This window comes from Podarcis vaucheri, assembly GCF_965113315.1.
Source record: "Podarcis vaucheri genome assembly, chromosome: 9".
Taxonomy (NCBI): Eukaryota; Metazoa; Chordata; class Lepidosauria; order Squamata; family Lacertidae; genus Podarcis; species Podarcis vaucheri.
The window spans coordinates 70,954,778-70,972,122 of record NC_138767.1 but is presented as its reverse complement, the minus strand read 5'-3'; the positions used below and the strand labels follow the sequence as shown (position 1 = coordinate 70,972,122).

Sequence of the window (17,345 nt, the reverse complement as noted above, 5' to 3'; positions counted from 1 at the left end):
AGAGAGCCTTCTCAGTAGTGGCACCCGCCCTGTGGAATGCCCTCTCAGCAGATGTCAAAGAAATAAACAACTATCTGACTTTTAGAAGACATCTGAAGGCAACCCTGTTTAGGGAAGTTTTTAATGTGTGAAGTTTTGTCGTGTTTTTAATATTCTGTTGGGAGCCCCCCAGATGGGCAGGATTTTAATAATAATAATACTAATAATAATAATAATAATAATAATAATAATAATAATAATAATAAGTTGTTATGTGTAGATGTCAAGGAGGAAGGGTCAGCAGACACAGGAGAACACTTGAGGAGGCCTGGCATTCTTTTGGAAGAGTACTGTGGCCCAACAAGCCACCCTGTTTTGCTGTTCTTGGTGGCTTGTGATAACTTTTCCGTTCCCCAAGACCAGGAATTCTCAAGAATTCTACCTTCAGGAAAATATTTTCCCCAGGATTTGCTTGCCAGAGGAACTTCATGGAGCTCAGGGAACACTATCACTTCACAATGAGCATGGGCCCATTCTGAGGGTGCTCAGAGCTTCTCCTGCAACTTGCACGCTGCATGGAGAAAATAGTGGCAGACAGAGAGTTGTCTTCCAGGAAAGGATTTGCCGTTACTGATCTTCTCTTTGAGGAACTCTTGATATGCTTCTGACAGAACCCAGGGTCCCCTAGAATACATTTCGAAGACCACCATCTTAGGCATTTTAACGTTGTTGCCGATTTTATGGCACCTTGCTATTATTTCTGTTGGTTCACATTTTACACCATGCTAAATAAAAACCTGCTCTTAACGTTTTAAGGACGGCAATGATGGACAAGAACAGTCTCACCTTTCATAAAGCTCCTGGAGCACGTTTGCATTACTGGAGTTGACGGTCCTGTCAATTCCTAAATGATCTAAAATGTGATGAGGGATGGAATAGCCTTCTTCCAGGAGAACAGCCAAATTAAAGAACCCCTGCAACGTGCAAAACGAAGGCATTTCCAGTCAAACAAATAGCACTTCACGGCTCTGTGGCAAAAGGCGTTGGGCGTTTTTCCTTTTAAAGGGGACAAGGAGTCAGAGAAGCTGGTGAAGAATTCACCAAGACAGATAATTCAGCCCTGGAGCAAGAAGCTCCCTTGTCAATTCATAAATTACAACCTGCAAGAAAGCTCAACAGCTTTAACCTCCCCCACCCCCCAAATTGGGGGCACTTGGGCGTTTTTTTTGCACCCTGGCGCTGCATAGCGTGTTCTCCCTCATGGAGAGCACGGGTTGCGGGTGGGGCTGACAAGACACCTCACTGTTACTAGGCAAATGGTTTGGCCATCCTTTAAGCAGGAGCGGGCTGTTACTGGGGATATCTAGATGTTGCCATTTGCTGATTGACAGCCCTATTTGTTAAATACAATGCACGCAGCGAGGAACTTCCTCTTTTCGCTGCTTACTTCGGATCACCCGCCCTCCCTTCCCTAATTTTAGGCTGTTTGCTTGACCTTGCTATGCCTGTCATGAGGTCGTCTGCTTTGGGGCAGGGGCCCAGTAGGAATTTTGTCCATTTGGCTGATTAGTGTGTGCCATTTGGTTTTTGCCTACTGCGTAGCAAATCGTCACAACTTGTAAGGTTGCAGTTAGGCATTGGTCTGGGAATTGGTTGGTGGAGGGGTATGGATTTGGCGGTGCCTGCCCCTCCAAAATGCTGCTGCTGCTGTTTCAAGGGTTTTCCGTTAAAGGAACCCAGGGGCTTCCCCCATGCTTTTGTCCGAAACCCCCTGGCAAGGGGCTAGGGCCACGCAAGCCCCTGGGAGCATTCTGGGGAGAGGTGAGGCATGGTTCCCAGTCCCATCTCTCTCCCCAGGTGACTTACCCTTCCTGACTTCGCAGGGGGTGCGAATGTCAGAGCTGTCCCCGTGCGGGGTCAGCTAGTGCTACCAATGCCTAAGCAACCACTCACATTGCTGTAATTTGAATAAAGTTGTGGCCAAAATTATGCCAAAAACCTTAAACAAAAATTAAGTGTCAATTGTGTTTTTCTTTGGGGAGTGTCTTGGGGACTTCGACGTGCAAATGCTAAAGACGGCCCTGAACGTGACCGGGGTTTGTGGGACACTGCAGATCTCAAGAGTCTTCAGAAAAGGCCTCAGGTTTTCTGATGATCAGCCCTTTCATTTCCCAACCAGCAAGAACCTACCTGTGCGTCTCCATACAAGGCAGCTTGTGCATACATCTGTACTGAGATATCCAAGTTTCTGGACTGATTCCGATATCCATAGTAGTAGAAATCTCCCACCTTCAGATAAGCTGTGGAAAGAATCATAGAATCATAGAGTTGGAAGAGACCACAAGGGCCATCGAGTCCAACCCCCTGCCAAGCAGGAAACACCATCAGAGCACTCCTGACATATGGTTGTCAAGCCTCTGCTTAAAGACCTCCAAAGTAGGAGACTCCACCACACTCCTTGGCAGCAAATTACACTGTCGAACAGCTCTTACTGTCAGGAAGTTCTTCCTAATGTTTAGGTGGAATCTTCTTTCTTGTAGTTTGGATCCATTGCTCCGTGTCCTCTGCTCTGGAGCAGCAGAAAACAACCTTTCTCCCTCCTCTATGTGACATCCTTTTATATATTTGAACATGGCTATCATATCACCCCTTAACCTCCTCTTCTCCAGGCTAAACATGCCCAGCTCCCTTAGCCGTTCCTCATAAGGCATCGTCTCCAGGCCTTTGACCATTTTGGTTGCCCTAAAGAAGAAGCAGCTGCATTAAAGACTGCGCAGGTGATTCCCTCCTTCGCAGCTCAGGCTATGACAAATTCCAGTGGTCCTGATCAATGATCTTTTGCAATGATCTTTGATTGATTGCAAACAAGCCAGAAGGAGGTCCTTTTGCGCCCAGAGATGGAAAGAAGATAAAGTCCCTACCAGGACAGAATGGCAAATTAAGTTGGTGGATTATGCCGATTTGTAACTTATCTTAAAAACCCATTGCAAACAGTTAAAATCATTAGTAGGATGGGAATAACACATGTAGTTTAATTGTGAACTTTGGACACAATGGAGATGTAAAATATCTGGATTATCATAAAAGATGCAGGAGGAAATGATTAACAATACAACCCACAAATGGGAAGAGAGGAGTCCAGGAGTATTGTTTTTATGTTGTATATTGGATAAAAGGTAAAGGGACCCCTGACCATTAGGTCCAGTCGTGGCCGACTCTGGGGTTGCGGCGCTCATCTTGCTTTATTGGCTAAGGGAGCCGGCATACAGCTTCTGGGTCATGTGGCCAGCATGACTAAGCCGCTTCTGGTGAACCAGAGCAGCGCACGGAAACGCCGTTTACCTTCCCGCCGGAGTGGTACCTATTTATCTACTTGCACTTGGACGTGCTTTTGAACTGCTAGGTTGGCAGGAGCAGGGACTGAGCAACGGGAGCTCACCCCGTCGTGGGGATTTGAACCGACAGCCTTCTGATTGGCAAGTCCTAGGCTCTGTGGTTTAACCCACAGCGCCACCCGCATCCCTTGTATATTGGATATATGATTGTAAAACTTTTATCTGAAAACCAAATAAACCAATTATTTAAAAACGGGAAATAGGAGGTGATTTTGCAACACTCAAAAGCACACGAACAATTTTATCTTTAATGGGTTGTTATACGTACCAAAGGAGGGAGCATTTTTCTGAGAAACCGAGAAATTATAATATCTCCAAATGCAGTCAACATCCATGTATCTTTCTGTCATATTCTAGAACACAGGATGTGGGAGAGAAAGAATGACTCGTATGCTTCCAGGAAAATATTTAAGGATTTAAAACAAGAGGGTGTGGAATCAGATATACTTACTGGCCTCTCTTCGCAGAGATGTGCCAGGTTTGTCTGTGACACCTCGATTCCAGTCTCTGCAGACAGAAGGTAATAAAGCAGGGCTTCATGCCTAAAACCCAAGGGGTGTGAGAAAGAGAAATGCAAGGTGAATACAAGGAAACTTCAGAAATAGTTTGGCACAGTGGTTTCAAACAGAGGCAGAATACCGATAACTAGGAAAAACTGGACCGCGAGCGCTCCCATTGGAGAACAGCCTTTGCAAGTTCAGACCTTTAAACCTCCCCCTTAAATAAATTCAGACGAGACTCAAATTTTTGGTTTGGTTTTTGGCAGAATTTAGGGCACAACTTTATTGATTACAGAAAGTGACTGGTTGCATAGGCTCTTGGAGGCAGCGCTGATCCAGGGTTCCAGCATAGGTCAGCCAAGGGTAAACACCTGGATAAGTGGAAAGCCGGGCACGGACTAACTCCGCCACCCAAATGTCCCCCTGGACTCAGGCACGGGCACAACCCCCTCTCAGGGGTAGACCAAACCATCGAGTCCCTGGATTCCTTTAACAAAATACCCTTCACATAGGGATGGCGAGAGCGTTCTCCCATCCCTATCACCTGAACCAGAGCCTATCCGCAACCTTACAAGTTGTGACGATTTGCTACACGGCAGGCGAAACCCAAATGGCACCAGCCATTCAGCCAAGCGGGGAAAATTCCTGCCATGCCCCTATCCCAACGATAGACGACACACAACGGCATAGCAAGGTGAAGCGCACAGCCCTAAATATAGGGAGAGGTGGGTGGGTGTTCCGATGCACAAGCCGAAAGAGGAAGCTCTGGGTCATGTGCATATGTATACATAGGTCCCTTGATCCATTTAGCTTGTGTCCCATTGGCCTGATTGAACCCAGCATCAAGGGACCTACCAACTGGGTGTTGTGGATATTCAATCAAACCCACCCACAACACAGGGTTTGGTTGCCAGATCTCACCGCAATACGTGCCCTCTTTAAGGGAGGACCCGATTTACCAAAGGTGCCATGGGCTTTGAAGACGTTCGAACTCAGGACGAAATGGTGGAACGTGCTAAGAGGAAGGAACGCTTGGCAAACCCTTACCATGATCAACTCCCGCCTGGAAATTGGCCTCCACAGTCATTTGCGGGCTCACTGTTAAGACCGTGTTCATGGAAGACAATCTTACTTGGCTATCAGTGATCGCAGAAGAAGAAGAAGAAGAAGAAGAAGAAGAAGAAGAAGAAGAAGGGGAGGAGGAGGAGGAGGAGGAAGAAGAAGAAGAATAGAGACAGATTGTTCAGCAGTACTGATATTCCTCCTGGAATGTGCCACAGCAAAAGAGTCTTAAGTCTGTTTTAGGGCACATTCTCAATTGACACAGGATAACAATAAGACCCGAGGAGCTCAAAGAAGCCACATTCGCTCTTTATTTCCACATCACAACATCCCTGTGAGGTAGGTTAGGCAGAGAGACAGTGATGGGACAGGTTAGAGTACACACCCTGAAACATTCCACAGAATCATCTGCAGAACACAGCCCTTGCTTGGGAGAGAAGGAAGGGTTCTGAGAAGACAACGGGTTTAAATTAAAGACACAATTAGAGATGACATCGGCATAGTTCAATTCAGCTCATGCAGAAGTAATACAAGGTGGGGAGCTTTTGAAGTGTAACCGTGTTGTGCAGGTGGCAGCAGTTGAACATCTGACCTACCCATGCCCCCCCAAAAAACAACACAAAAACCTTCTAAGAAAATCTCTTCTCCCCTCTGAGTGGTGCAGCAGTAAAATGGATAGCAAATTTGCAAAGCTAAGCAGGGTCCAGTGTGGTTTCAAACTGGATGGGGAACACATATTGAGATTCCTGCATTGCCGCTAGATGATACGTAGGGTCTCCTCCAGTTCTCCAGTTCTCTGATTCTATCCTAATATTTCTTTCCATTGAGAAAGAAAAGACTGGCTGAAAATTTGGGGATTACCGTATTTTTTGCTCTATAAGACTCACTTTTTCCCTCCTAAAAAGTGAGGGGAAATGTGTGTGCGTCTTATGGAGTGCATGCAGGCTGCGCAGCTATCCCAGAAGCCAGAACAGCAAGCGGGATCGCTGCTTTCGCTGCGCAGCGATCCCTCTTGCTGTTCTGGCTTCTGGGATTCAGAATATTTTTTTTCTTGTTTTCCTTCCTCTTGTGGTCTGGTGCATCTTATAGAGCAAAGAATACGGTATCTAATTCAGATACATGAGTCCACTCCTGTTATGTCTAGTTAGGCCCTAAGAGTTTCGGAAAAATGACACATGATGCGGAATGCATCGCTTGTAGCTGAATTAATCTTAAGAAAGCAAATTGTAAATGGCTGCTTGTGCTCCCACCCTGACCCCAGCCCATGGTCATGGTTAGGACTATGTCATGAAAACTCTCCCTGCCTGCAGAGATGCTATTAGATCTTGAAAAGAAGATTCCACCGGGCCTTCCCTCCAATCTGAAATAGGTTGTGGCTTTTACACAGAGCTGGGGAAGAAAGGTTGGCACTCCGAATCAACAGCTACATCTACTGGTCAAAACTTAGAAGTGAAGGATAAGGATTAGCAGCTGGTTTAAACTTTGGCAATCTGCCTCCTAGCTTTCACATGGATCCTTTGCATGTAGAGTTTCACCAAACTGTAGCCAGAAAATGCTCTGGGAGTTCTGCGTGTGGATTGAGATACACTAACTTCAGAAAGGGCATAAAGTTGTCTGTGATGGTGTTTATTATTATTATATTTGTGATGTAAGGGTGGTGCTGTGGTCTAAACCACTGAGCCTCTTGGGCTTGCCGATTAGAAGGTCGGCAGTTTGAATCCCCACGACGGGGTGAGCTCCTATTGCTCTATCCCTTCTCCTGCCAACCTGGCAGTTTGAAAACACACCAGTGCAAGTAGATAAATAGGTACCACTGGGGCAGGAAGGTAAACAGTTTCCATGCGCTCTGGTTTCCATCATGGTGTTCTGTTGCACCAGAAACGGTTTAGTCATGCTGGCCACATGACCCAGAAAGCTGTCTGTGGACAAACGTTGGCCTGAAAGCAAGATAAGTGCTGCAACCCCATAATTGCCTTTGACTGGACTTAACCTTCCAGGGGTCCTTTACCTTTACCTTTATTTGTGCTATAATGGAGGGTTCATTAGGTTTTTCTGCTTTGAGCACTGAATTGTTTTAGGTCATGCTGAGGGCAAAACTAGAGGGAATGGTGGAGATCTGATGTGCCAAAACCTAAGAGACTGGAGATCTAATAATAGGTTGCAAATGTCTCATCTAGTTTGTCCCTGAGTTTTTCATATCAAGCTAATGATTTGGCCTTTGCACAGATATATCTGTTGGGAGCACAGTGTTAGGAAAAGGATAAATCAGTCAATTGTTCTAATTTAGCTACTATTAGGTAGCCATTTCACAGCACAGAAGTATAGAATTCCCATTCTGAATTGCATTTATCTTTTGGTGTCATTGTGTTATTTCACTTTCTCAGTTCTCTTGCATATAACAACAACAACAACAACAACAACAACAACAACAAATGTATTATTTATACATACAGAAAAGGAGCACCAGACCTACCAAGACAATTCCAGATAAGCGTTGAGAGCTTTTTGAATGACGTGGCCTAAATAGCCGTTCTTTTCTGCCACATATTTTGCCCAGCTGAAAATAAGAACAGAAACATTAGCATTCGAAGTCTGCGGCCAACTTTGCAGCAGGCAAACGCCTGCACATACCTCAACCCGAATCAATGAACTCTAGGAGAATCGCCTGCTTTCCAACATGCTGTTTCTCACGTTCTTCTAGCCCCTTGCTTTCTTGACCGTCTCTGCAATGGCGGACACCTGCCAGCAGCCCTCACATTGTGAAGAAGTATGAGACTGGCCCTCAACTCCATTATGTACCTCCAGGTTAGGATGAGATGGGGACCTTCTTGGGGGAGAAGAGAAAGGAAGGAGGGTGTTTGCTTCACTGCCAATGTAAGACTCAGGGCTCCCTCCCTCCATGAAATGTGCAATTTAAGCTTCAGAAATGCAAATCCCCTCAGCCCAAAAAGTGACACAATGAACAGGGTTTGAAAAAGAAAGAAGAAAACAAGTATAGGTTTGGAACGTCATGGTCACTGAAAATTGGGTTCTCCTCCCAGAGAGCACATGTTTGCGGTGAGGTCACCACAACTGACTCTCTATTGCTGGGGTGGGTAAGTTTGGATTGCCAGAGCTACCCGATTGGTCTCTTGGAAGCTTGAGACTTGTTCTGGCCAATGGGGTTGCAGAAATTGCTTCCGAGGGACAGATATATACCGCTGCACTTTGCGATTCCTCTGTTTCGCTTTGCGCACCGGATCACCCGTCCCCCCTCCCTATATTTAGGGTCCGTGTTGACCTTGCTATACCATTGTGGGTCATCTGCTTTTAGGGCAGGGGCCCGGTAGGAATTTTTCCCACTTGGCTGATTGGCTGGTGCCACTTGGGTTTTGCCTACCATGTCGCAAATCATCACAACTATATAAGGTTTGCGGTTAAAGGTAAAGGTACCCCTGCCCGTACGGGCCAGTCGTGTCCGACTCTAGGGTTGTGCGCCCATCTCACTTAAGAGGCCGGGGGCCAGCGCTGTCCGTAGACACTTCCGGGTCATGTGGCCAGCGTGACGAAGCTGCTCTGGCGAGCCGGCACCAGAGCAGTGCACGGAAACGCCGTTTACCTTCCCGCCTCAGTGGTACCTATTTATCTACTTGCACTTAGGGGTGCTTTCGAACTGCTAGGTGGGCAGGAGCTGGGACCGGAAAACGGGAGCTCACCCCGCCGCAGGGATTCGAACCGCCGACCATGCGATCGGCAAGCCCTAGGCGCTGAGGTTTTACCCACAGCGCCACCCGTGTCCCTCAGGTTTGCGGTTAGGCATTGGTTAATGCTTGTGGAGAGCATGAGGCGTGGCTGTGACTTGTCCCTCCGATGGTTGCTGCGTAGGTATTCTGTTAAAGGAATCCAGGGACTTGCCATGAATTTTTCTGACCCCTGAAAGGGAGATAGGGCCACGCAAGAGCCCTTGGGAGCACTCTGGGTGTGATCTTAGGGATCTGCACCCATCCCAATCGATCTCCCGGGGTGCTTACCTTGACTGACCTCTGCAACTGGCAGTTGTCAGTTCTGCTCCTTGTGGATAGTCTGGGACAGGTTCAGATAGTCTGAACCAATGCCTAAGCAAACCAATCAATAGCCTGTAATCAATAAAGTTGTGGCCAAAATTACACCAAACCTCAAACTAAAATTTGAGTCATGTGTGAATTTATTTCTAGGCAGTTTTGGTGATCTTAACACGCAACCATTTTTATTATTATTTTTTGCAGTCACAATGATTCCTGGTTTAAGAAATTTGATTTTTATTTTATTTTTTTGTTCTCAATGCATTTCTTAGCACTACTTACATTACTGCTTTTTCAGGATCCCTGGGGAAGCTCGCTAAGTTTCCTGTGATATAATATTGTGAACACCGCAATGTGCCTTCCATGTGACCACTTTCTGCCGCTTTCAAGAAATAGTCAGCAGCAACAGTCTGCAAAGTGGGGGGGAAAGCAGCAGAAAAATAAAACTTTTGCTTGTTTCATCTTTCTATAATGTTAACAATTTGTGCATAAGGAAAAATGCAAGTTTTTAAAAAAAACTGAAACAGAAGTTATTAGCTACCATTTGTGTACTGATCGCCATTTGAAATGGCCACCTCTCTATTAAAATTTTGAGAATCCAAAGAGAAAAATGTTGTTTAATCCGTGCTGCAATATCACCAGAAGGCAAATAAACAAACTATTTACACTCACTTTATTTCTCCCAGTTATTCCTGGATACGCTCCATCTAAATATAAGACGCCGAGGTTGAAGGATGAATCAGGATTGCCCATAGCTTCAGCTTTTAACCAGTATCGGGCTGCTTTCGCATAGTCTCTTTTGAAGTTATGATAATACCAGCCCAGGCCATTCAGTGCCTGAGGTAGTCCCTGCAGGCAGAAAGGGAGCAAAAGGGGAAATCTTAAGATCTTTCAGGCTGAGAGTGTTTCAATCCCTGATTTATTTTGTTCAAGGACCCAACACCTTAAGGAAAGACATGGACCTAAGTCCAGGTTGCTCTCAGATAAAATCCCCGAGGACATCTCCCACATTTTGTTGGAAGCTGCCCAGAGTGGCTGGGGAAAACCCAGCCAGAGGGGCGGGGTATAAATAAATTATTATTATTATTATTATTATTATTATTATTATTATTCCCAGCCAATTGTCAAGCAATCAAATCAAACCTGCAGAACAAAGTTACCTTGGATGCAGCTTTCTTCATCAGATGTAAAGCAAGTGTTCTGTTCTTTTTCACACCTTGGCCCTAAAGCAATGACAAAAATCAGGATTATACAAAGCCTTTCCTATTCTTCTCACTGAAAAGTCACATTAGAGGGACAAAAATTCAGATGTAACTTTCAAATATGCAGGATTCTCCCATGATTAATTGGTATCCAAGCAAAAAAAATGGAGTTTCTTCCTCCTCAAAGCACCCAAATATCTTTTATGCTCGTGAAACATCAAAAACCTCGTATCCAATTGACAAATGCGACCTCCTCATCCCACATTGATATTAATGTGTAAAAGGTAAAGGTTAAAGGTAAAGGACCCTGGATATTAATGTGTTGTTGTTGTTTAGTCGTTTAGTCGTGTCCGACACTTCGTGACCCCATGGACCAGAGCACGCCAGGCACTCCTGTCTTCCACTGCCTCCCACAGTTTGGTCAAACTCATGCTGGTAGCTTCGAGAACACTGTCCAACCATCTCGTCCTCTGTCGTCCCCTTCTCCTTGTGCCCTCCATCTTTCCCAACATCAGGGTCTTTTCCAGGGAGTCTTCTCTTCTCATGAGGTGGCCAAAGTATTGGAGCCTCAGCTTCACGATCTGTCCTTCCAGTGAGCACTCAGGGCTGATTTCCTTCAGAATGGATAGGTTTGATCTTCTTGCATTCCATGGGACTCTCAAGAGTCTCCTCCAGCACCATAATTCAAAAGCATCAATTCTTCGGCGATCAGCCTTCTTTATGGTCCAGCTCTCACTTCCATACATCACTACTGACTGGGAAAACCATGGCTTTAACTATACGGACCTTTGTTGGCAAGGTGATGTCTCTGCTTTTTAAGATGCTGTCTAGGTTTGTCATTGCTTTTCTCCCAAGAAGCAGGTGCCTTTTAATTTCATGACTGCTGTCATCATCTGCAGTGATCATGGAGCCCAAGAAAGTAAAATCTCTCACTGCCTCCATTTCTTCCCCTTCTATTTGCCAGGAGGTGATGGGACCAGTGGCCATGATCTTCGTACCAGTGGGTAATTCCACACAGAGGCACGTTCTGTTAAATGGAAGTCTTGCCCCAAAAGGGAAAGGAAAAATGGACCCAATACAAGATGCAAAAAAAAAGGGGGGGTGATAAGGCCAGCAATAAAAGAATTGTTTAAATAATTCAGAATAAAAAAATTCTTTCCAGTAGCACCTTAAAGACCAACTAAGTTAGTTCTTGGTATGAGCTTTCGTGTGCATGCACACTTCTTCAGATACACAGTGTATCGAGGTCGAGGGAGCCAGCGTTTGTCCACAGACAGCTTTCTGGGTCATATGGCCAGCAGGACTAAACCACTTCTGGTGCAACGGGACACCGTGACAGGTGCCAGAGCGCATGGAAACGCCGTTTACCTTTCCGCCGCAGTGGTACCTATTTATCTACTTGCACTGTGACATGGTTTCGAACTGCTAGGTTGGCAGGAGCTGGGACCGAGCAACGGGAGCTCACCCCGCTGTGGGGATTTGAACCGCCAACCTTCTGATCGTCAAGCCCAAGAGGCTCAGTGGTTTAGACCACAGCGCCACCCGCGTCCCAGCTCTATGCACTTTTCAAGGGGATGGGGGCAGACAGCAGCATCTTGTGTTGGGAGGGGGAGGGTACCATGGGAAGGCTACCTGCCCAAATGTGGTATTTATGGGCAGAAGAAATAAATCAAGGGGCTCGGCTGGATTGCTGGGTTGGTGGTTGTTACGTAGTGAGTTGAATAGGATCCAAAAGGCAGCAGTCGGATTGGTCCTAGAACAATAGGATTCAGAATGCAGCAGTCTGATTGGTCCTAGAACAATAGGATTCAGAATGCAGCAGTCTGATTGGCCCTAGAACAATAGGATTCAGAATGCAGCAGTCTGATTGGTCCTAGGACAACAGGACCCAGAATGCAGCAGTCTGATTGGTCCACAGGAGCCACCCAATCTAGCTCCAGGTGGAAGTGAATCCGCAACCTGATTGGCCTACAGGTGAATCCCGGAATTAGCCAATCATGTGGGGCCCATTGTATAAATCATGTATATAAAGCAGACATTCTGGGGGAACTTCCATTCCTCCTCACCACTACGAGCTGAATAAAGAGCATGAAATCCACTCTCGACTCCGAGTATGTTTCAGTGGTGGAAATCACTCATTTTACACCGGAATGTTTATTTTGATTATGTAAGGTATGCAAAGAATGTTTCTCTGAAATGCTGTCACATTCTATAACAAAAGCAGCAGTTTCTCTATTTTACCTTGAATAACACGATGGAATAATCATAGAGAGATACAAGGTCTCCTGTCTCCAAGGCTCCCTTTGCATACCACTCAACAGCTGCTTTAGTGTTTTTCCCCACTCCTTGCTGGCCCCAGAAAAGCATCTGTCCTAAACGTTGCTGAAACAAAAGGAAAGATGTTCATAAATCTCAGGTGTGTACTTGTCAAGATCCATTTCAGAATTTCGCAAATCTATGCGAATTTTTGTAAGTCCAAGGGAGGTGCTTAAAGTAATCTAAAAATTCCCTACCAGACAAGAGTGGCAGATCAAGTTGATGGACTATGCTGAAATGGGAAAAATGACTGGGAAAATCAGAAATCAGGAAGATCAAATCTTTAATAAGGAATGGGGAAAATTTATAACTTATCTTGGAGACCACTGTATACAGTTAAAATCGTTAGTGGGATTGCAATAACACTCGTGATGTAACGAGAACTATAGATGTAATAGAAACATCACAATTTGGATTACTATAAAAGACGCAGCAGAAAATGTTTTAGAACAGAACCCATGGAGGGGAGGAGGGAAGTCCAGGGATTCGTGGGAGTCTTGTATTTATGGAAGGTGTTGTGGTATGGGTGTAAATTTTAATATGGAAAACCAAATAAACAGATACATAAAAAAATAAAATAAAATACTGTATTTTTGCTCCATAAGACACACTTTTTTTCCTCCTAAACGGTAAGGGGAAATGTCTGTGCATCTTATAGAGCAAATGCCTATGGATGGCGGGGGAATCCTGCTGCAGTCGCGAGCAGAGGCTCCTGTCCGGTTGGCTCCTTTAAAGCACATGGATCCTCAGGATTTTTGTATTGGGTCACCCCAAGTTTACCATCAGATCACATAGCATGTTCATGGCTACAGCCTGCACAAAAAAAAACCATGCACCCATTGTTTCCTGCGGCCATAATGGTACAAAAACGTGGTTACAAAGGACGGATCCACATGGATTCTCAGGATTTTTGCATTGGGCTACCCCAAACTCACCATCAAATCACATGTCTGTGGCCACAGCATGAACCACAAAAATCATACATCCACTGTTTCGTTCAGAATATTTTTTTTCTTGTTTTCCTCCTCTAAAAACTAGGTGCGTCTTATGGTCAGGTGTGTCTTATGGAGCGAAAAATACGGTAATCTAAAAAATACAGCTAAGCAGTCAAATGAGGAGAGAAGAAGAAGAAGAGTAGTTTGGATTTGATATCCCGCTTTATCACTACCCGAAGGAGTCTCAAAGCAGCTAACATTCTCCTTTCCCTTCCTGCCCCACAACAAACACTCTGTGAGGTGAGTGGGGCTGAGAGACTTCAGAGAAGTGTGACTAGCCCAAGGTCACCCAGCAGCTGCATGTGGAGGAGCGGGGAAGCGAACCCGGTTCACCAGATTACGAGACTACCACTCTTAACCACTACACCACACTGGCTCTGTGGTGGGCTGTTTCAACAGGCTAATCACATTATCTTGCAGTGGTGGGAGCTATGTATATCTGAATCCCCTTCAGTGTGGTTTGGAATACAGCATCCCTGTGAGCTGTTGTGGGTTGAGCACCCGGCCTTGCTTGCCACAACCTTGATTTTAGCCAAGTGAGAAGAAGTTGCCCTTCGGTTCAGTTTCTAGAGAAAGGACGATTGTTCAGGTCTACTAGCAAACACTCCACCTGCGCAGCTGCGTTTCCTCTTGTCGCTTCGTGCTTCAACCACATGAAGATGTCGCCATTTTCTTTCGTTTGAGCTTTCAACAACTCTTCGTCCCGGAGCCTGATGGTTTCTACAAACGCCTAGGAAAGAAAGAAAACATTAAACAGACCAATGGCGAGAGGAGAAGAGGAGATCTCATTCATAACACTGAAAATGTTAGGTGCTGTCTAAGCGCTCTTGCACTCAGAGCTCTTGACAGTTTGCCTTTGAGTCAGTCAGTACTAAGGAAGGCCAAAGAAAATGGACTACTATTGGCTCTGCCATCTTGATTCAAAATGTTCCCCAACACCCATGTATCCATGTAGACTGCCCCTCATCCCCACTCAGGATTCTTCTTGTCAAGTAGGGCAATGATATATTGAGAGGTGGCCAAAGCTATGTCAAAAAAGCAGTGTCATGTCAAAGTGACATTTTGGTTTTTTTAATAAATTTTTATTGGAAATTTTATTTACAACATAACACAACCCCCACCCCCCAAGACAGAAATCCACCCCCATCAGACACAAACATAACAAACAACAAGCATAATATACAACAATACAAACAACCAAATAAAAGAGTTCCTTTATCCTGTTTCTGGCATCCTTATTTACTTCTTTACAAAACTTTAGTTTATGGTTGCCATCAATTTTGATTTTAATTAATTTTTATAATGTTTATAATGTTGCCCTATTTTAGTGCTGTTAGCTGCCCTGAGCCCGGCTTTGGCTGGGGAGGGCGGGATATAAATAAAAGTTGTTGTTATTATTATTATTATTATTATTATTATTATTATTATTATTATTATCTGTTTCCTTTATGAATAATCATTTAGATTTTTCTAATTATAACTTAAATATCCACAAAGTCTCCTGCAGACATTAATCAAAACAAGTCGAGGTATGAATTTTAGGGCACTGTTTTGTGAAGTATTCTCTGCATTTTCCCCATGCTTTTTGAAATTCTTGTCTAGTGTGATCTCTAATTCCTCTGTTAATCTAGCCAGTTCAATATACTCTAACAGTTTGTTTTGCCATTCCTTTTTTGTTGGCACAATTTCTTTTTTCCAGCAAGGATCCTAATTGGTAAAAACTGGAAAAAAGAAATTGTGCCAACAAAAATGGAATGGCAAGACAAACTGTCAAAGTGACATTTCGGTCTGCCATCTTGATTCAAAATGGCACCCAGTGTCCGAATGGCCACAAAATATGCTGCTCCACCTCAGGAGCCCTCATGCTAAGTGTGGCGACAAAATATTGAGAGGCAGCTGAACCTATGCAATTTTGGGGGGGGAAAGTCACACCAAAGTCACTTTTTGATCTGCCATATTGATTCAAAATGGCATCCACCAAAGAGCAATGTGTTACTTGCAGAATGCACCAAAGTTATTCCCTGACGTCTCCCGCCAAGAGCAGGGTTTGGAGCTACTAAGATGGCTGCCCCTCACAAGAGGGTTTTTTGTCTGCCTCTCCACAAAACTGATTAAAAGATCACTGGTAACAAAGCTGAGCAACAACTTTCCCCCAAAACTGATTGCAACCAGTCATAGTTAATAACAGTACTGGGCTCGGTGAGGAGATGTTTTGAATTGAGCTCGGGCAGCCCTGTATGTTCAAGCTGAACTTAGTACAGTGGTGCCTCGCAAGACGAAAAGAATCCGTTCTGTGATTCTCTTCGTCTAGCGGTTTTTTCGTCTTGCGAAGCAAGCCCATTGACGGATTAGCGGATTAGCGCTTTTAGCGGCTTTTAGCGGCTTATCTGCTGATCGGATCAGCTGATAAGCGGCTTAGCGGCTTAGAAAAAGGGGGGGAGGGGAAAAACCCAGCAGGAACTCGCAAGACATTGTCGTCTTGCGAAGCAAGCCCATAGGAAATTTGTTTTGCGAAGCACCTCCAAAATGGAAAACTCTTTCGTCTAGCGAGTTTTCCGTCTTGCGAGGCATTCGTCTTGCGGGGCACCACTGTATCAACATTGTCACTTTCTTTTGGGAATTATAGGGACAGAACTACCTAAATTATACAGAAATTTATTTATGTATGCTACTACAACAGTATGGGACGCGGGTGGCGCTGTGGTCTAAACCACTGAGCCTAGGGCTTGCCGATCGGAAGGTCGGTGGTTCGAATCATCGTGACGGGGTGAGCTCCCGTTGCTCGGTCCCTGCTCCTGCCAACCTAGCAGTTCGAAAGCACGTCAAAGTGCAAGTAGATAAATTGGTACCACTGTGGTGGGAAGGTAAATGGCGTTTCCCTGCACTGCTTTGGTTCACCAGAAGCAGCTTAGTCATGCTGGCCACATGACCCGGAAGCTGTACGCCGGCTCCCTTGGCCAGTAAAGTGAGATGAGCGCCACAACCCCAGAGTCATCCGTGACTGGACATAACGGTCAGGGTCCTTTACCTTTTTTTACTACAACAGCAAGAATGCTACTTGCCCCAAAATGGAAAGAAGCAGAAGTCCCAGCAAAGTAAGAATGGATACAAAAACTTACGGAATATGCAGAAATGGCGAAACTTACCGGAAGAAAAAGAAATCAAGATAAACTTTTTATAAAAGAATAGAAATGGCTTACTGAATATTTACAGATAAATTGCAAACAGATAAAAACATTGGCAGGATTATTGTAATAACCTGCAGTTTCATAAGAGTTTATATTTAAAGTAGATGAATTTGGATATGCAGAAGATATTAAGAAATAAATTTAAGGAACCGCAGAAAGAGGGGGAAGGAAGTCAAACTTTGAAATGTTAAAATGATTGTAAAATTATTGAAATGTATAAATTTGAAAAGTATAAATAAAAACTTTTTTTTTAAAAAAGGCATTGTCACTTCAAATTTCAGTCAGGAGGGTTATTCACTACAGTGATTTGGCAGAAAATTTCCCAGTAAGGTATTTGGAAACATTCCGTTTTCAGAAAGACGGGGAACAAATCTCAACTGCACGTTTCTTTTTACCTGGTCTCCTTCGGAAACATGTTGATCACGTGGCGTCTTTAAGGCGACATCACTATAATAAGCATATGACAATTCCAGATCTCGTGGGTAACCATTAATGGCTTGGTAATGCTTATATCCGAGACTCATTAAGGCCAACCTATCACCGCCCTGAGCTGCAACCAAACTGTACAGTAGCCCCTGGCAAAAATTAAAGGATAGGAGCGTAAATTTAATCGTGGCCAATAGAAAAACCCCAGAGAAATAAGAGTATCTACATTGCGAATCATAGAT

At 44.6% G+C, this 17,345-nt stretch overlaps 1 protein-coding gene across 1 annotated transcript in view; it reads right to left on the bottom strand.

The window, feature by feature from the left end:
* Positions 1-17,345, bottom strand: part of SEL1L3 (SEL1L family member 3) — a 49,788-nt gene that overhangs the window by 7,383 nt on the left and 25,060 nt on the right. The window contains exons 11-21 of the mRNA XM_082238467.1: positions 17,073-17,252; positions 14,100-14,219; positions 12,420-12,560; positions 10,137-10,199; positions 9,649-9,825; positions 9,259-9,386; positions 7,410-7,493; positions 3,826-3,916; positions 3,643-3,727; positions 2,170-2,279; positions 826-953 (exon numbers count right to left, since the gene is read on the bottom strand). Of these exons, the coding sequence (XP_082094593.1) occupies positions 826-953; positions 2,170-2,279; positions 3,643-3,727; positions 3,826-3,916; positions 7,410-7,493; positions 9,259-9,386; positions 9,649-9,825; positions 10,137-10,199; positions 12,420-12,560; positions 14,100-14,219; positions 17,073-17,252 (1,307 nt within the window). The remainder of the gene's footprint in view (positions 1-825; positions 954-2,169; positions 2,280-3,642; positions 3,728-3,825; positions 3,917-7,409; positions 7,494-9,258; positions 9,387-9,648; positions 9,826-10,136; positions 10,200-12,419; positions 12,561-14,099; positions 14,220-17,072; positions 17,253-17,345) is intronic.